The sequence below is a fragment of the Falco peregrinus genome, chromosome 4 (genome assembly GCF_023634155.1).
Source record: "Falco peregrinus isolate bFalPer1 chromosome 4, bFalPer1.pri, whole genome shotgun sequence".
NCBI lineage: Eukaryota > Metazoa > Chordata > Aves > Falconiformes > Falconidae > Falco > Falco peregrinus.
This window is the reverse complement of record NC_073724.1, coordinates 47,054,653-47,074,521: the sequence shown is the minus strand read 5'-3', so window position 1 is coordinate 47,074,521 and position 19,869 is coordinate 47,054,653. Positions and strand designations below refer to the sequence as shown.

Here is a 19,869-nt window from a genome sequence, read left to right as displayed (position 1 = left end):
CGGTGCTGTAAACAAACGAAGAATGACAGGCTTACAGAAGGAACAACCTAGCTGCATAACAGAGGGTGTAAATGAGAAGACAGTTGAGACTCCTCCTGTGAGTATTTAGCAATACAACTTCCTGAACAAGCCTTACACAAGACTTCTGTTAGAGATAGTTGTTAACTAAATATTTTTTACACAAATAGGCCAAAGTTAAAAACCTTTTGTTGGGGATAATTCAAGGGTTATTTTCACAACTGCCAGTTGTAGCAGGCCAAGGCATTACCTAAAATGAGCCATCCCTATCCACTCTGGCCTGTGCTGGAACTACCCGTGGTGTAGAAGCAGACCTTGGGCTATTCTGAATGGAGCCTGCCTGGTTCTTGCACTAAGCCCATTTTCAGCCTCAGCTAGCAGAAAAGACACACAGAATCATAGAATGGTTGGGGTTGGATGGGACCTCTGGAGATCTAGTCCACCTAATGGTACAGCTAGAGGCAGCTGCACAGGATCACATCCCGGTGGGCTTTGAGTATCTCCAGAAGCAATACTTGCATATATACATGTTCAAAGCTGTTTCTTTTCTCCCCTTGGCAGCTTTAGAGAGAGCACTACCATTCCGGTTCTCTAAAACCAGAAGGGATGGCTAAAAAATACTTGGAAGAAAGCAAACTTCTGGTAGAAAATACAGGTAACCTCAGAAAGAAGCTCTTGCCCTGCTCTTAAGAAAACTCTTTTCTTAACCGGGAACTTGAGTTAAAGCACACTGTTAAGAGTCAAACCCTCAGCTTATGCTGTTCACGTGTCAGGTACAAGATACTGTAAATGGTATGAGTTACAGGCCATGCTTGTTTCTCACTTAGTAAAAAAGCCAACAAATGTTCCCAATCTCCTAAGCAAGAAATCAACCAGTCTGAAAACAAAAACCTTGCTTTTACTTGATAGCTGGTGTAAGGCTTGCTGAAAGTCAGTACTACCGGCCTATTACAGAGAGTACTGCTGTACAATTACCTTGTGAAATTCATTATTTTGAGAACATAAAAGTTTATTGCAGTTTTCTGAAATTACAGCCAAGACAACTTATGTACAAAGCTATGATCAACACCAGTGAATATATTGTAACTCACTGCAGGATGGCAAAATCAGGATAAAGTTAGTCTAGCCAGTAGCACAATTTCAGCTGCAGTATTTGCTTCATATTCTGTCCACTGGAGAGATTCCCACAAGGGAGCAATTAGATGACTAACAGTATATGGTAATCATGCACAGAAGTTACATTCTGCAGTTTAATACTATTTGGTCAGCAATCTTGATACATGGAAAGTTATAAAAGCTTTTAAACACAAAGTAGATTCAAATGCTTTAAAAACCACATAGAACTCCTAAATCAACAGCAAGATGAATATACAAGATCAGTCCAAAGCTATAAAACATCGCTATTCTTCCTTTCTGTATACTCCAGCTAGAAGAAACTGGATTTCAATAATGGAAGCATTCCCATAAAGTGCCCATGAAATTTAGGAGATAAATACATTTTTAACTGGGGCAAATGGCAGTCCTAAAACTGGCAATTATTTCAAGGTAAGTTTGTGAGCAATAAATACATCTACTATATCCCCACTTGAAATGCTCGCCTTTTAAATAGAAAAGATAATAGGTAGCAGGATAACTGCTCATTTGTCCGCAAAAAGCTTCCCCTGAAGAAAATTATGCTAGCATAATTTTAAAGATAGTAGTCTGACTCATTTATTCTTTATATTCCTTAAGTATGACTGGCATCAGTTTGTTGGGTTTTTTAGTCTAGTATCAGTAAATACATTAAATACTAATTGGTACCTATTACGCTCAACAGCATGAAATTAATTCTAAGAACTGTGGTGCTGCCAAATGTAATTTGTGCTAGCAATGAGAAGTCAAGAACGGTTTGATTTGCCATGCAGAACCTGCTTAATATAGGGCCTTGTTAAAAATTCATAACCTTTTACAAAAAATAGCTACTTTGTATTTTTCTGAACAGTTATACAAAATTCTTAAAAGCAGCTCTTACCTCGGCACACAACAGAATCTGCCCTCATTAAATACAGGTTTAGCTGCGTCACTTCCACGCGCTGACTACTCCTTCAGGTTCCACAGGCAGCCCTTGCTGCCAGCCCTTGCAATACTGGCTCTAGCTCACCTAAGCATAAAATTAATAACCCCTTTTACAGGGCACGGGCTTTATCCTGCTTGTTCACTAACAGTTCCACTGAAGTCTCTGACACATGGGAAGGTTTGGAAGATCAGGTCCTGGGAGCTGACAGAAACCCACATGTTAGAAGATATACCTGAAGATTTCAGAAAGAAAGCCCGACATTCCCTTTTTAAGATATATACAGTTGTATGTACATATTCACAAATCCATCCTGTGAAAAGAGGGAGCTTATTACAGAACCTGTAATTTCTCAGTTCATACAGTTTAGAAAGCAAAACAAGAACAAATAAATGTAAATATTTCTACATACATAGTACGACATAGCAACTATGGAATAGACAACACTATACGTGATCTCTCATCCCCATAACTCTTCTGTTCTTCCAAACTTGTAGATCAGAGTACTACAGAGGAAAAAAAAAAATTTAACAAATCAGACCATACATAAGATGGAAAAGGTAATTTTAATAGTATCCTTATAATCATCTACTACGTACACTGCAAATCAACAGCACTCCAGTAACCTTAACTTTTATACAAGTCATTATCTGGGGTTTGTACTTACATTTCATTTACGATGCAGTGCTAAACCTATGAGATCCAGCTGAAGCAACTGCTCAAAAAGCAACCATTCTCACAGTAAAAGCATCTGCCCTTCTGAAGGAAAAAATTCCAGTATCTAAGAGATTCTAGGACCAATACACAGTTACAGAGCAGCAAGCCTCATCCAGGCATCTGACAATCAGCTGAACATAACTCATCATGCTAGGATGGAATCTAAGCACTTACATTTTTATGAGCAAATCAAAAAGAATATTGATCCTGTGGTGGATAAGTGAGATCCAGATTGCAATTTGATTTCCAAAACTCCTTTTATAAAGTTGGATGCAATTATATATTGTCACAAATTAAAAAAATGTTATGGGAACAAAACCAAGCATGATTTCCTTATTGCTCCCCATGTTTTTTTTTTTCTTACAGCCAACAAACAGGCAGTAAAGAAGGGCACAGTCATACTAAATCTTAACAGAATGAAAAGGGAGGGAAATGAGAAACACTGACACTGAGAACAATAACAAGCAATAAGTAAAACAAGCTAGTCACCTGGGCGATTAACTAGAGAAAAGAACTACTAATACAGCATGTTAAACTAAGTTAAAAAAACTGGTGGAGTAACAACCAGGGCTGACGCACAAGTCCTGGAGGGGACACATGGTTCAGGGAATACAGACATTAGGGAACACCACCGATGGAAGAGAACCAGATTCAATCAAAACAAAAGTTTTGGATAAGGACATTGCTGATTGACCCAGGTTTGGTCTAAGGAAAGGAGTCTGTGGCAATAGATGGACTTAGCAAACGTTACTGCCTAAAGTGCAAAGCGAGATACAAAAAAAAAAAAAAAAAAAAGAGGCATTTTTTTGTTTTAATAAAAAGGTTGTCATTTCTCTCATAGTGCATACCTAGAAAACAAGTTTTAGAAGACAAAAACCTAAAATAAATCTACATATGCAGTACAATAGAAAACAAGGAAAGACACTTTCAGAAACAGAAAGCAGCTTCGTAAGTTCGACTACTGAAATAAGACTAAAGATTTCAGGCATGGTGAAACTATTCTCAAAAGTCAGCCTTCCTCAGTATCCCATTTCAATCAGGTACAAAAGAGCAGAAGAGATTTAGGAACTGCTATTTTCTGCAAGAACATAACTCCAAACAGGGAAGCACAGTGGAGCCAGTCAATCTAGGTCACTAGCAGAGAATTTGATATGGTCCTAGAAGGAAAATTGCTAGCTCAGTAATTTAAGTGGGGAAGAACTTGCAAAAGAGGAGGTTATGTGAACTTTTTCAGTGACTGATCTGGGAACTTACACTATTTGATGCTTTCATTGTCTTTTATTAATTAAATTTATGGATTGCAGAATGCATTATACATATAAAAAGAGTCATTACAGAACAGGTATGTTCAAAGTGTCATACGATATACTTAATGAAATTAAGCTACATAAAAGAAATTGATTTAAGTGTAATATTACAAAATGTACCATCATGCTCTTAGAAAAAATAAATTATCCCTCTTAATAACTGAGAGCTCATCCAGTAGAAACAAATCTAGGTGTATCAATTATCAGATAACTGAGCCATTGGTATGAAACAGTCAGGAAAAGGGCAATAGGATCTCCTGCCTAATGCTGTTAGGACATATGCCAAAGTATTTGTAATACAGGGATGAAAGCATTATTGTCATTATCCAAAGACATTGACAGTATCTCACCCAGAACACTGTCTATATTCTTGGTCATCCACACTCTAGAGCTGTAAATTCAGTGAGATCAGAAAGAGCTGGACTAACAGGAGCACAAGGGGGACTGAAGAGCCTTTCCTGGGCTGAGAAGGGGCAAATAAAACATTGTTTCTAAGCACTGGAGCAAAGGGAGTAGTAAAAAGTAGCAGAGTGGGGAAAAAAAAAAAAGAAAAGCGTTTTTAAGAAACAGTTTCATCAGTCAAGGCATTGCATATCACCTCAGTTCTCTGGACAATGTCAGTTTACTCAGCGACCTAAGGGGTCCCTTTGACTTACATGCCACCATCCTCAAATAAAGGCTAGGGGGGGTAATAAAGTGTAATACGAAGGGTCCTGCACTGACAGCAGCAAACTCCGTGCTGTGGAAGGTCCAAGCCTGGAGTCAGCCTCCAGCTTTCAGAACTTCTTTTCCAGGAGTATCAATGTGCATGGAAGCAGGCAGGTCATATACCCCCCTTGGAAGGAGGGAAATTTGCTGAGACAACTTACCTGAAAAATATCAATGCATTTTGGAAAAACACTGCTAATCCAGGGTAAACATTAGTGTCTGCAAAGTAAGTAACAAAGGAAATATTAAGTTCTTTTGTATTGGAAGGTGTATTTAAAACACTATTCATACTATCATTCTCTGCCTACAAAACTAGATGGTACAGCTCTGCCAAGAACAGACCACACATTTCCGTTCTACTGGGGTTTCTGCCTTTTGGCTGACAGCAAAAGCACTTTTCTATATGTGAAAATAAATGAACTTACTCTGTGTAACGTACGCTCCAAAAAGAATCCACATTGAAGCAATAAGTGAACCGAACATCAACATAAAGCCAATGAAGAGCCAGATACGAGCACCTGCAGGAAATATTAAAACCTCTGAGAACGATGTAGACTGTTATCCATGAGGACAGATGATCCAAGCTATGACTCTATTATGATACAATATGTTATCTTGCTGAAGGCACAAAGGGAAAGGGTTAAACCCTTGTATCATGGACAAGATAACCCAAATTTGCCTTCTCTAGTAAAGCACATAGTAGCTTGGATTCCCCTTATTTTAGAGAACAGATACAACTACCATAAATTTCCCCTTATCTGTAGGGAATGCTTATAGTATTATTTAACACAACTTGGAGTGGCTAATGATGAGGTACTTTGCCAAAACTATAGTGTTTCTGAGCTAAAGATGGCATTTCAATAGGTTACATAAAGCAAATACTTCCTGTGTTTACTTCAGAAAGATATATTCAGACGGGCAACATCTACCATAGCTACTAGATATTGTCTGCTGAAAAAGGAAGATGACACTCAAAAATAATCAACCTGCTCACTCATGGGAAAGGAATAATACTTCTATGCAAAGATTCTCTCGAGCTGACTTGTGAATGACACACAGAAAAGCCTCATACGCTAGTTCAAAACTCAGTAAATCCTACCAGATTTCCAGCATTCTACAAATCACATGAACACAGATGCTGGCATCTGCATGAGAAACAGTAAAGGAATTATGAATGAAAGCAGAGAGAGGACAGCAGGTCCACAGACACCAAACAGTAGGTGACATACAATGGAAACTGAATGCTTGTGATACCTTCTAAAAGAAGACATTCTTAAGGGATTGTCTGCTCCATAGCCTACCACAAGGCAGAAATAAATTTCTGCCAACAGCTATGGGGGATTCGCAGAAGAAAGCTTAGGTATTCAAGATATACAGATGTCGAGTTTTTCTAAGTTCATCTCTTAGACAATACTTATCTCCAAGTGTTAATTTTGTAAAGAAATTACCTTCACAGAAGTTCTCTCCTACTCCTTAACTTACGATTATGATTTGTTTAACTACCACTTGGAAAAAACCACCCAGCACCAAAATAATCATTCATTCAACTCAGCCTGATTTTTAGTTAGTTTACCTGTTCTTCCTAAACATCCGTCACTGTAGCTGTCTCCTCTCACCTGTGCATTTGATACAGCATTTATCCTAGGAACAAAAAAATGTGTATACACTTCAGATTATTAGAAAATAAATTTGAAGTTATAAGTAAACAGCTAGCTTTTTTTAAGATGCAACAAATTCTGGGAAAATTATTTGGCATTCTGTCTAGTAACGTGTTATTACATGTCCCTTAATGGAAGGATTTCAACTGGATTTCAAGCAAATCCCATATTTTTTCGTAAGTTTTACTTCAATTTTTACATTAACAGACCTGTAAAACAAAAGAATTGCCCTTTGTAGTGACTGAAATATTCCTGGTCACTTTCTGGCTGTTTAAGTTTTTAAAATATCTAAAGCCACTTCACAGGAATAATAATAGCCATCAACACTGTGCTCTCATGATTATGATACAAGTTGCTTTCCTTCACAATGAACACCCTAAGTATTCAAGTGAGGGACAATGTATTTTCTTAAAAAGAGTTACACTGCTGAGGAAATAAAATCAGAAACTTTCAGACACCAAGTGTCAAGAAGGTTTTATGTATTTAAATGCATCCTTTTTTCTCACCAATGTTGTACAATTCAATAAAAAATATTACTTCTTCAAGCCTGCCATATTTACATCTTTGTAACAATAGCTAGAATACTACCACCTCTCTTATTTGAAGAGGTCTTGGGCCAGAGACAGCTGTAAAAATTCTTTTAAAAGCAGGGAAAATGTTTTATATTGAGGTAAGTAACTGGGCAACATTACATTAATTTTCATCTAGGAATCTAACTACTTATTATAGAAAGCCACTTGCATAAAAGAGGGTCTGCTTTATGTTCAGCCAAAGTACATAGGAAAAGCAATTTACCCTAAACAGATGGGGGGGGGGGTGCGGGGGCAGGAAGCAGAACAACGAATCAATGAATGAACAGACCACAATCAGAAACAAAGGTCACAGGTAAAAGGTAAAAAGGGCTTTCATTGCCATGCAAAAAAGTACAAGAAGATTATTTATAAGTAATTTATAACAAAGTTATTCAAAGTTTTATCATATATCATATTGTCTAGTAAAAACTGTGTTTAACAGCTCATGTTTGTTTTATAAGAACTCCCTTTGTATACACTTACATGAAAAAAGCTAGTGTTGAAAACACCCCACAGGTATGGAACGCATGGTTCATTTGTTCTGGCTTAGGGTAAACTACTGCAGCATCTATCATTATCCACCAACCTGTGAAAAACTAGAAATAAAATAGACCATTATTATGAGGCTGGAAGGGTACAGAGACAAAAAGTGGCAAATGTTCATGCAAACCATTTGTTTAATTGTCTTTTAACAATTACAAACTATTCTAGAAAGTCATTAGCTTTAAGTCAGACTCTAAATCTGTTTGATATGCAAGCTCTGCATAAACCTTAACAATGTTTTCAGAGGAGCACTTGAAAATCAGTCACATTTTCTATTCAAATTAAGTATCAATGTATGGTTAAATTCTCTGTACAGCTTTAAGAACAAGAATCCAGGGTCTAAACACATGAGATTCATCCACTAGGAAAATCAATCTTTTATAAAGAAGAGATAGCAGAAATGGTACGTCATTATCAGAGAAAATGCAAAGTTATGTGACTCTTAAAAGAGCTGTCTAATAATTACACTTTACAAAATTTTTTTAAGAAATATACTGGATTGAACTGCAGTTAGGAGTGAAACTTCACAAAATCTGAAACAAAAATGTAACTGTGGTACTTCCAAATTTTTCAACGCACTCATGATTTACCTTGTCTTAAAACTTACCAATACACCTGCAACGATTGAAGCGATGGCATTTCTTCTTTCACTCCAGTCAATACACTCACATTCTGGCCACCTGAAGTTGTCTAGGAATCCTGCCATTTCCTCAGAGATTAGACTGCTCTTCTGGTTTTGTACTTGCACATTAATTTTCCCATTAACAACTGTGCCCTAAATACCTGAAACACAGCCAAAGTTGCACTTAATACACAGTAGCAAAATCTTGAGATGCTTGACAACTCTCATGAGGAATTTTTACCATGTGGGGTTGTGGGTTTTTTTTACAGAATGAAGTATTCCATTTACTCTATGGATTCTATATTGAGCTATATTTTAAAAAACAACCAACCTTGCAAACAGAATTACAAAATAAAATCATCACACAAGTCAAAAACCTATGTATTACATATAAATCATCATATCTGAGACAAAAGAAATTAAATAGAATATATTGTTTGTTCAACTGTATGAAACACAAAAATAAAAGCAAGCAAAAACCAGGAGCAAAATAAGTTTCATCTTCAAACCGTAATGCTCTCTCTGGCATTAGCAGTTAGAAAAAGTAAGATACATACAACGGGGCTTCATATACAGACCAGAACTTGGGTCTTTCAGTCAGGCCATGGAATCTTGCATAAGATACCTGTATTTCCAGTCTCCAAATAAGATCGATAAAATAGTGCCTTTCTAACACAGGGGAAAAGGGATCAGCTCAGTGAATCAACTAATGACAAGGGTAAAGAATGTCCTGCTTCACAAAGAGAGGATCACACAGAACTTTAAATACATGAAGGGGAACGCAAGGTTAATTAGTATTACAAAGTGACTACTGAAACAACACAGTTCTCCATCAGTTTGGTGAGCGAGTAGCTACAAAGGGTTCTGCACTACACTACATCTATTCTCACACTGTAAGAGGATTAGCACATATAGTTTGAGCATCAGAAGTTAGAACGTTTACTCGTCTTCTGTCCAGCAGTGACTCACAGCCATCCTTAATGCTGTTCTGTCCTGTTTCAGTATTGTCAGCTTCCGTATTTTCCCAACCTGCCATAAATAATTTCCAGATATTTGCTAAAGGCTAACAACAGCCAAATGTCCTTTACAATTGTATTACAGAACAGGATGATGCAGAACATTTTTCTGGTTAATAACAGTAATTAGCAGTCTACGCTAAGAAGTTAAATGATAATAAATAAATAATAAATAGAGTTTGCCTACACTACAAACACAGGCCATCTCCTATGAATAAGATAAGAAAGTTTGCCCTCCTGAATCTAGTTCCAGAAATCCATCCCTATTTATGATACCTTAAAGCATTAAAATCAATGCCTCAATTCCAAAAGTATTTTACTTTTTTATAGTATCTGGGCCCAACCATATAGTTATTTTCCTAGATTATACTTCTACCTAGCAATTTCCAGATCCCTATTTTTTCTGCAACCTTCGCACAAAACTGCTGTGCAGAACTGTCTCAGATTTACAACTGCTCCAACAGCCCTTCCTTCTTTTCCACTTTTAAAATGGTTCCATCTGTACTTTTATCTGTTCCTCTTCAAACCGTGAATGTGTCTCTTCCTCATCCTGCAGCAATGCCCCCCTTCCCGTCCCAGCTCCTTGCCCACCCGCACTGGAACACAGCTCGTGGTTCCCACTGCTGCAGCTACTACAGGCTAGAGGGTTCTCACCCTGTGGGGCGGCTGGCCGCAGGTAGGAGTAAGCTAACACACTGCACTACTCCTCCTCCCCACTGAACACGATGGTGGTTACGTCAAATCTACAAAAGTTATGACTTTGCCTGCAAATACAGTTTCAGTCATTTTTTGAATGACTGAAGGCGTGTTTCTTCATAGCTATATTTTCCTTCAGATCTTTTTCCCCATAACGGACCATCTAAATAATATTAACATCTCTAAATAAAATCGCCTCCTTCAAACTTAAAAGTACAACTGCAATTCAGAGAGGAGGTCAAGCAAAGCCACAGGAAAAAAGTTATTTCAAATATGGCAACAACAATAGAAATTATTTTTCACCCTCTACTTGGATGCCATCCAGAGGTGCCTCAACAGGCTGGAGAAATGTGCCCACAGGAACCTCATGAAGTTCAGCAAGGGGAAGTGCCAGCTCTCGCACCCAGGAACAACCCCACCCACCAGAATGTGCTGGGGCCACCCAGCTGGAAAGCACTTGGCAGAAAAAGACCTGGGGGTCCTGGTGGGCACCAAGTTGAGTGTGAGCCAGCAATGTGCCCTCGTAGCAAAGAGGGTGAACGGTAGCCTGGGCTGCATCAGGAGTGCTGCCAGCAGGCTGAAGGAGGCGATTCTTCCCCTTTACTCTGTGCTCCTGTGGCCAGGCCTGCAGTAGTGTGTCCAGTTCTGGGCTCCCCAGTAAAGAGAGGCATGGACACACTGCAGAGAGCCCAGTGAAGGGCCACAAAGATGGTGGACTGTAGCATCCATCCTGTGAGGAAGGACCGCGAGAGCTGGGGCTGTTTAGCCTGGAGAAGAGAAGGCTCAGGGGGATCTTATCAATGGATATAAACACCTGGAGGGAGGGTGCAAAGAGGATGCAGCCTGGCTCTTATCAGTGGTGCCCAGTCGGACCTGAGGCAATGGGCCCAAAGCGAAACACCGGAGGCTGGTTCCTTCTGAACATCAGGAAACACTTTTCTACAGTGGGGCTGTCCAGGGGGGCTGTGAAGCCTCCATCCCTGGAGATACTCAAAAGCCATCTGGACATGGCCCTGCTCAACTGGCTGTGGGTGGCCCTGCCTGAGCAGGGGGGAGTGGACCAGGTGCCCTCCAAAGGTGCCTTCCAACCTCAACCAGTCTGTGAAAATTAAGAAACAGCCTGTTAAATCCTTGGATGACTTAATGAAAGAAATCTTCTTACTTCTACAAAATTGTCTAGTTCAAAAGGCTGAAACAAAATGAAAAAAATTATTCCCTTCTATGGCTTAAAGGGTATATATAGTTTGTTTTGTCAGCTAGTATAATTAAACCAACTTCCAATACAATGCTGACTAGCGCTTATTCCAGCAAAACTCTTTCAACTTCACAAAGTCAGTAATGATAAACATTATGGATGCCATACACTGCACAAAACCCTGTCTTAATAATTAAGTGTTTTTTAAACATTAGGTGACAAACCAGAGGCATTTCACTTACAACAGAAACTTGAGACAAAGCCTCTCCCAGTACTTTACTGGATATCAAATGGAGTTTTCACAGCTGCATTAGTGACAAATGAGTGAAGCTAGGGAGACCGGAAGGCTGATTTTTACTTTTTTTTTTAATACCTTCTAAGATACAGAGCAGCCTTCTGCCAAAGCATATTATTTTACCAGAAATTGTATTTTTGGTGCTTAATACAGGCTCACAAACCTGCACTTTGTTTTAACCTTATCTTTGTGTTCAGAAGAGAAGCACCCATAATGAATATGTGAATAGGTGGCAGTCTTTCTACAGCAAGAACCAGTGACTGACAACACAATTCTCCTGTTTCACTGGAATAAATGACAAACATGAAGAAACAAGGTGCAGAGAATTTGCAGCAGAACACAGACAAGAAGGCTAGAATTATTTCTACATGTGCCTAATGGCAGAAACTAGCTTCGATTTCACAAAGAAAGCTTGGTGATAGAGCTGACATGCAAGAACACAATCAGCAGTAAAAGGAAACGGAGGTGCTGATGTGGCTGCCCTTTTCTAAGACAATCTAAACATTAATCAATGCCATTCAGAATTCTGGAAAGGAGTCTTTCTTAGAGGTATTTCAAGAGAGCCCCACTTAACACTAGAAATAATTAAAGATATCTCTCACCACTGGCATAGCTCCATGTGTACAGGACACATGACTAAAAAGCAGTGATACACCGTTTCTCCCAGCATTACTGAACGTGCCTATGTTCTGTGACCAACATGCAGATACTCCTCTTTCTATGAGAGGACAATGCCAACTGTGATCAAACACACACCTGATCGAGGGCTCCCACACGTAGAGGGCACGACAAATAAGGGCCATGCGGTTTCCAAAAAAAAAAAAGGATGACAAGAAGCAGACTGCAGGATGCCGGAACAATTCATCCAGCCTGAAGTTCAACCAACTACTTTCCCGTGCTCTCATTTAAAAAGTAGGCACAGTGCCCATCAGACTTACTGGAAGGATGTACAGAGCCAACCCAAACGCAACAGGTTGGCCATCCTCTCACAAGCTGCTAAATAAACAGTTAGCTACTATACAGTATTGGTATTAATATGCTAGAGGGAAGGGCTGCCATCCAGAGGGACCTTGACAAGCTTGAGGTGTGGGCGCATGCAAACAACATGAAGTTCAACAAAAGTACAAGGTCCTGCACCTGGCTTGGGACAAACCTCAATATCAATACAGACTTTGGGACAAATGGAACAAGAGCAGCCCTGTGGAAAAAAGGATGCAAGCCTGCAATACACACTTGCAGTCCAGAAAGCCAACTGTGTCCCGGGCTGCATAAAAAGAAGCAAGTCAAGGGAGATGATTCTCCTGCTCTGCTCTTGCTAGACCCCCCCTGAAGTGCTGCATCCAGCTCTGGGGTCCCCAGCACAAGACAGACACGGACCTGTTAGAGTGGGTCCAAAGAAGGGCCACAAAAATGGGGGCCTCCCATTTGGGAAGGCTGGAACACCTCTCCTATGAAGACGGGCTGAGAGAGTTGGGGTTGTTCAGCCCGGAGAAGTTCTAGGGAGACCTTTATTGTGGCCTTTCACTATATAAAAGGGGCTATCCTGGGTTCAGCTGGGATTGTTACGTTTTTTTTACGGCTGATACAATGCTGGGTTTTGGATTTAGTATGAGAATAATGTTGATAACATGCTGATGTTTTAGTTGTTGCTAGGTAATGTTTATATTAAGTCAGGGACTTTTCTAAAAGCCTGCCAGAAAGGTGGCTAGAGGGGCACAAGAAGCTGGGAGGGAGCAGAGCCAGGACAGCTGACTCGAACTAGCCAAAGGACTACTCCACACCGCAGAACATCACACTCAGTGTATAAACTGGGGGGAGCTGGCCAGGGCCTGCCGACCGCTGCTGTGGGACTGGCTGGGCATCCGGCAGTGGGTGGTAAGCAACCGTATTGAGCATCACTTGGGTTTTTTCCCTTTTGGATTTTATTTCTCACTCTCTTTCTTTTCATTACAACTGTTATTTTTATATTTTAATTATTAAATTGTTCTTATCTTAACCCACAGGTTTTACCTTTTTCCCAACTCCCCTCCTCATCCTTTGGGGGAGGGGTTGGTACTTAGTTGCAGGCTGGGGTTAAGCCACAACAGGGGCTTACAAGAAAGTTCGAGAAACACTTTTTACCAGGGCATGTAGTGCCAGGACAAGAGACAACAGTTTCAAACTGAAATGGGTAGGTTTAGATTGGGTGTGAGGAACACATTTTTTACAAGGGTGGCAAGACACTGGCACAGGTTGCCCAGAGGAGCTGTGGATGCCCCATCCCTGGCAGTGTCCAAGGCCAGGCTGGATGGGGCTTGGAGCAGCCTGGTCTGGTGGCAGGTGTCCCTGCCCACGGCGGGGGGCTTGGACTAGATAATCTCTGAACATCCCTTCCAACCCAAATCATTCTGTGACTCTATGATAACATTCCATATATATGCAGTTCTCAACATGCCTAGCAAAGGAGGAAGAAAATAATAAGCTGTATTTCAACTGTGAAAGACCAGTGACATTGTGAATCTGAGTATCCACCGAGATCACAAGAGCTGGGCTAAAGTTTACCCTGGTATGGACACCTACCTAGGTTTTAGCCCAATTGTATCCTATTAGCCAGAAGATTCTGATGCTTTCAGCTGGACTTTCTTATCTGAGTAAATGTACAACACTCACTCTCTTGGTTTAAACTTTTACATCCACATACTTCACAGCAAGGAAACAGGTAAAACTCCTTGCATTAGCTGTCCTTCAACGCCCTTCCTACAATCTATCTCCTCCCCTTTTCCAAGGGCAGACAGGTTCTCCCACTGTTCTCAGGAAACATTTATCACTCACGTCCAATAAACAGAAACACAAGAACGCTTGCAAGAACAAACCGGAGGCTGGAGACAGTTACACTTACTGTAAAAATAATACTTGGTAGGCGCTAGCACTCAGGTTAAAACAACTAGGATATTATTCAGACAGGTGAAATGAAAACCCAAGAATCGGAGATCAAAATTTTCATCAGAAAATCAGTTTCTCCCTCCCCAAATGAATTGATTTCACTTGAACAAAATATTAAGAGCAGTTACAAAAAAATACAAAAAGAATCCGCCAAAAGGAATCTGTCTTAAGCTGTGCTAGGGCCCTAGAATACCATCAGGTTAGCAAAGAATGGAACCTCCTCTTTTCAAAGAAGAAAGTAAAAGATAGACACGAAGAGGAGAAATTTAAAGTCAAGAAGAAAACCCTATTTTCCTCAAACAAGACAACAACTTCCACAAGCAACTGATCAGAATATGCTTGAAGTCACATACTTTCCCCATATGCGTATACTATGAAAAGACACTCGGCACGCTCACTGTAAGCAGCTTACCTGAACATTTCTACTAAGCCCACTGGATTTTTTAAAGGGGGATCTTCAGACACTCACTCATTTCAGTAATTACATGCAGTTTCACTTTCAGTTTCCCCCACACCACAGCACTATGATGTATCTGTAGTCTAGTTCAAGTATTACAGAAAGACAGAAGGAAAGAAAGGAACTTTTCAAATGAGCTTATACAAAAACAAGGCTGCGTGGCAAAATTACTCAAGAGGTAACCACTTCGCACAGATCAGCCCCAGAGCAGCGTGACTGCCGCCTGCAGCAGGTATTCTGTGAGTGCGACTGAAGTTTGAGGACTTGAGAGAGGAATAAACCGACTCGGTCCTGCAGTTACCCACAGGCCCGCCCGCGCCCCTCACCGCGCTGCGTGCACCGGTGCCGCTCGCACGGGCTCAGGCCGTGACGGGGCACTATGAGGCAGCACCCCAGAGCCGCAGCCCCGACAGCGACTGTTCTACCGAGGGCAGCATCGCTTGGGAAAAAATAAGTTAATGTTTTTGTTGTTGCTTTTAACTTCCCCCGCGGACCGCCAGCTCCCCGCGCGGTCCCACCGCTCCCGGGTGCGCGGCCGATGGCAGCGGCCCTGCAGAGGGGAGGGACGGGCCCTGCCGCCCCCCGGAGAGGCCCTGACCGCCCGCGGCGGGGCGGCGCTACGGCTCTAGCTCACGGCTCCGGCGGAGGGGCAGGGGGCGGCCGCCCCCGCCCCGAGCCCGCGGCGCGCAGACCCCTTCGCTGCCCGCGACCGGCACCGAGCGCTGCGCAGGGGCGCCGGGCCGGACCGACGGCGCCGCCCCGGGCTGGGGCGCAGGCGGAGGGAAGGGCCGCCTCTCCTCGCGGCGGGGCGGGCGGCGGCGGGTCCCGCGCTCCGGGCGAGGCGGCACCGGGACGCGCGAGGGCCCCTGGCCGGGGGAGGCTGGCCGGCGCGCGCCGCCGCAGGCTCGGACAGGGGCGTCCCGCGGGCCCTCCCGCCCGCCGCCGCGGCCGCCCCCGGCTCCGGCGCGCGCAGCCCCCCCGCCCCTCGCCCCCAGCGACGCGGCAGGAACGCGGCGCTCGCACGTACCCCCCGTCCAGGGCGAGAGCCTTCCGCCGGCGGCGCGCGGGCGTGGGAGGGGGGCTGAGAGACCCGCGAGCGACGCGGCCGCCCGCCAATCGGCAGCGAGGGCCGCACGTCACCGGAGGCTGGGTGAGGACGGGGCGCCGCGGTTGGCCGACGCGGCGGGGCACGTCAGACACCGGAGCGGAGACGGGAGGCGGGGTCGGCGCAAGACCCGCCCCCCGCCCGGGGAGCGCCCCGCCCAGCCCGCGGGTGCGGGTGCCACCCCCCGGAGCGCCGCGGGCCGTCTCACGGTGCGGCACGGCGCGCTAACCTTGCCGCTGCTCATCCGTATGGGAGCGTACGCACTTCGCCGCCGGACGCTGTTAGGCCTTAGCCCCGTGCCTGCCGTGATAAACCCAAACAATAACGTTAACGGACCCCGCGTCCCTCCCGCAGCCCCCGGGAAGAAGCGGCTCCATCGCCGCTTTCCGCCTTCCCGAGCCGCCTCCCGCCCGGCGCCGGCAGCAGCGGCCCCGCCGCCGTTCCCCGGAGCCCGCAAGCGAACAGGACCCGGGGCCGAGCCCGTGGGGAGCCCTGACCGGCGCTCACCCCGGATCTCTCCGCACCCGCCGCGGCCGGGGAGAGCCGAGGGGCTATCTACCCGTTTCAGCCGCCCGACGGCCGTGAGCTGACGTCTGCCGGCACCGCGGCGCTGAACGTGCCCGAGCCGTGCTAACCCACCCCAGGCTTTAGACTCTGGGTAAATTCCCTTCACGCTTCCCACAGACGGGATCGGTTCTTTTTGCCTGGCTTTCCGTCCCATTGCTTTCCAAAGCATTGGAAAGGCCACACCAGCACCAGAGGTGCCTTAAGAAAGATCTTGTAAAGCACACACAGCTGCCCATTATAAAAGATTCGATGTCAAGATACCAAGGGAAAATGCTGCAACTGAATTAATTTAAGTATTGAAGTTAGGAAAGTGATTAGTCTTGAAAATTCACGCTGTGGTAAGATAAAAAAGTACAGAATCAATCTGAAAAGTGTGAAGTAGAAATTAAAGAGTACGACAAGGATAAACAAAAGAAAAAAAGAGGAAGGCATTTTAAGGATATTGCTCACGAGCAAGGAAGAGCAATATGGGGCACTACGAAGAGGAGCCCCGGGAGCAAGGCCTACTGATGCTACCAAATGGCAACAATATTAAGTTTCTTGTGAAAAGGCAGTTAAGCTGTCACCCCATGAAATCCCACTAAAAGGTAAAAGCTGTACTCAAAGCCTCTCCTCCTTTTTGCCTTCAGTTACATGTGCTCACTGTGTTCCACCAGCGCTGGAGCTAAGCCACAGTCTTCCTTCGAAGAAGCTCATCCTTTCTCACTTTATCCAGCCCAGAGAAGAGGCTCTCTGCTGCACACAGCATCAATGGGAACAGTTGTTTCTTACTCATGATGCTCAGAACCATACCATGAAGAAAAAACTTTGTAACAAAACTCTTGCCTTGCTGTTCACTGAGAAGGATCACAGCCATTTTTTTCTTTTCCTTTTTTTTTTTTTTTTTTGTTATTCACACATGCCTACTCTCCAGCCTCTATACCTGTTAAAGTATGTGCCACCATCTTCTCACTCTCATCTGGAAGCATTACGTGCAGTTTACTTTCCCCCTAATCTCTTCTCCTTTCCAGGTCCTTCCTATCACCCCTCCCACCCCCAGTGCATGCACACACACGTTTCTGTTTTCCCAACAGCTGATCTCAGCTGTGGAAAGGTAAACTGTGTGATTGCCACATCCAGGGAAACACAACTGGTAGGGAAATAACTGCAAGGGAGACACCACACATCCCCTTCTCCCTCATGAAGGGAGTTTCTCCCACTAAGAACAAAGATTTACCGTTTGTCTTTGTCTCTTACAGCATGCCCTGCTCTTGCTTCTTGTGACTTTTATTTCTTCTCCTCAGAGCCTTCTCTGAAACTCTAGGTGCATCCTGAGAGGCATTCTTGCTCTGAAACAGAAGGATATTCAGCAGGCCTCAACACTTACAGCATACATCGAAACTCTTTAGTTTATAGGACAGCCTGAGACATTATTTCAGACAGCCTACAGCTATAGGTCTTTTCCTTTAATTGGAAAGCACTAACATGTATAATTGTAGAGCTTGCTAATAGTGCTTGAAAGAGCCATCAGATTGTTGGGCAAGAAACAGATTCCTCACCCTGAGAAAACCTGATACCTCACTTAATATATCCTAATAATGCATATAAATAATATTTTGCCTTTGTATTCAGATGTCATCTAGATAAGCTGTATGGTAATTAGACAAACACATAGGGAGTTCTGGGAATAAGCAACATGTATTTGTATCTGGAATCAGCAGTGATTTTATCCTTTTGAGGTCAGTAATAAGATAACAGTTATAAAATTCAAATTAACAGTCTAGTGTCAGACAGAAAAATGACTTCTGAAGGTCATTCTCTCCTGGGTTTTTCCAATTTGTATGCAAGAACTTGGTATTACTTTTTCTAGGACTAATGACTAAATTCTGCTCTTAAGATTTTGTGAGCTCAGTGCAACAAAAAAAATAGACCAGCACTGCAAAAATATACTCCTCCACACACCTGGGGAAAATAAAAATTTAGATAATTTTTTTCATCATCATTGCCGTAAGTGCTGAAGTAGATTTTTGTGCCTGGCAATTTTTCATGACAACAATGTAAGGCTGACTTAAAGTGCTGAGAGTCAGGTCACATCTGCTCTATTTAAAACCAAGTCGTTTTAAAAGGAACATAAAATTCACTCAGTATGTTGACTCATCCATTATGGCAATTTAAATATTTAAACTGCTGATACTTATCTTCATTGTGAGCCAAAGTGGGTGCCATTAAAGCTGGACTTACTGCAATCTGGTTTCTACTTACTCTTGTACAATGAATTCAGTTTGCAATTAGCTCTTTTTAAATCTGTCACTGGATTAGTTTAAACAGCAATTCAGATCCAATTCCTATAGATCATAATGAGAATCAAAATCTGATCTTTTTAAGAGTACTGTGTCAAAACACTTCCATAAAAGTATGTTGAATTTACAGTTTCCGTTAAGAGCAAGAATGCATAGGTAAGTTATTGAAATGAACAAACATTCATACACATACCTGCTAAAATGAGTGAGGAGCTCATGAAGTCAAAGATTTCTGTTATCCCCTGGTCTAACACCACCATCTCAATGAGTCGTATCTGTACCACAAAGGAGAGAAGGAAAGGACAGCAATCTGAACTCTTACCAAGCCCCCAGAAACAGAGGGCTGCCGTGTAACCTGATTGCTCTCTCCCAGCATTTAGAATGAGGCTACTGATACGGCAGATCAAGGCCACATGCACATTTTGTTCCCACTTGACCACTGTGTAACACTTCTCTCCTAATACGCAAGACAGACATTATTTCTCACCATCTTTGCAAACTTGGGAGAGCCACTGAAGAGTACATTAATTACTGGCTGGCACAACCGATGCACACTCCTAGTGTACCCCTGCCTCCCAACAGAATCTCAGCGGAAAGGAACGAATAGCCACCATCTAACCCTTTCAGCTAGCGCCAGGGCACAGCACAGCACAAGCTTCCCAGTGGCATGACCTGGGGGCAACAGATCCATCGTCACATAATGCCCTTCTTCTTACTTCTGCCACCTTCATTCTTACAAAAAGGTATGTTAAAGGAAGCCGAGATTAGCCCTATGTCCTAAAACACGAAAAAAATCTTGCCATTATTATTTGCTGTAACATAAAGGTTTGAAAGACCTATAGTGTTTACCAACAAATAAACTATATTCAGTTATATTACTAGATTATATAATACCCTCTGACAAATGATGGTTCAATTAATTCATTCTACCAACAAATATAAATAATGTTCTGCCTGCATGTTAAGGACTCATCTAGATGAGCAAGAGCACAAAGACCAAGAGGAGCACATGCAGCATTATCCACCCAAAAGCGAACACATTAAGCCAGACTGCCAGCACTGGGGCATCTGCCAAAGGATGGTTGTGATCATCATCATCATCTAGCTTTCATTTCTGAAACTCTGAGAGTGTAAATTCC

General features: G+C 42.8%; 1 protein-coding gene across 4 annotated transcripts; it reads right to left on the bottom strand.

Annotated features, from left to right (window-relative positions):
- Nucleotides 1–896: 896 nt before the first annotated feature.
- On the bottom strand, nucleotides 897–19,812 carry TMEM50B (transmembrane protein 50B). 4 transcript variants are annotated; one of them, XR_008746798.1, is made up of 8 exons: nucleotides 15,807–15,961; nucleotides 8,184–8,359; nucleotides 7,517–7,629; nucleotides 6,377–6,444; nucleotides 5,229–5,321; nucleotides 4,965–5,022; nucleotides 2,739–2,830; nucleotides 897–2,577 (listed from the first exon to the last, which is right to left on the bottom strand). XR_008746798.1 is itself a non-coding variant. In XM_005234373.4 (8 exons), the coding sequence occupies exons 3-8, from the start codon at nucleotides 8,280–8,282 to the stop codon at nucleotides 2,532–2,534; spliced, it is 477 nt and encodes a 158-aa protein (XP_005234430.1). In that variant the 5' UTR covers nucleotides 8,283–8,359; nucleotides 17,668–17,779; nucleotides 18,924–19,812; the 3' UTR covers nucleotides 897–2,531. The 4 variants fall into 4 exon arrangements, 3 of the variants coding, with proteins under 3 accessions (XP_005234430.1, XP_055657548.1, XP_027638165.1); XM_005234373.4 differs by lacking the exons at nucleotides 2,739–2,830; nucleotides 15,807–15,961 and adding exons at nucleotides 17,668–17,779; nucleotides 18,924–19,812; XM_055801573.1 differs by lacking the exon at nucleotides 2,739–2,830.
- Between the last annotated feature and the right edge of the window lie 57 nt (nucleotides 19,813–19,869).

Excerpts from the sequence above, each read along its gene's own strand:
- TMEM50B (XM_005234373.4), bottom strand. The coding sequence starts at position 8,282 with ATGGCAGGATTCCTAGACAACTTCAGGTGGCCAGAATGTGAGTGTATT. Across the intron at positions 6,445-7,516 it reads TCAACACTAGCTTTTTTCAT|GATAAATGCTGTATCAAATG; the intron begins GTAAGTGTATAC and ends TTTTGTTCCTAG. Across the intron at positions 2,578-4,964 it reads AATGCATTGATATTTTTCAG|TACTCTGATCTACAAGTTTG; the intron begins GTAAGTTGTCTC and ends TTTCCTCTGTAG.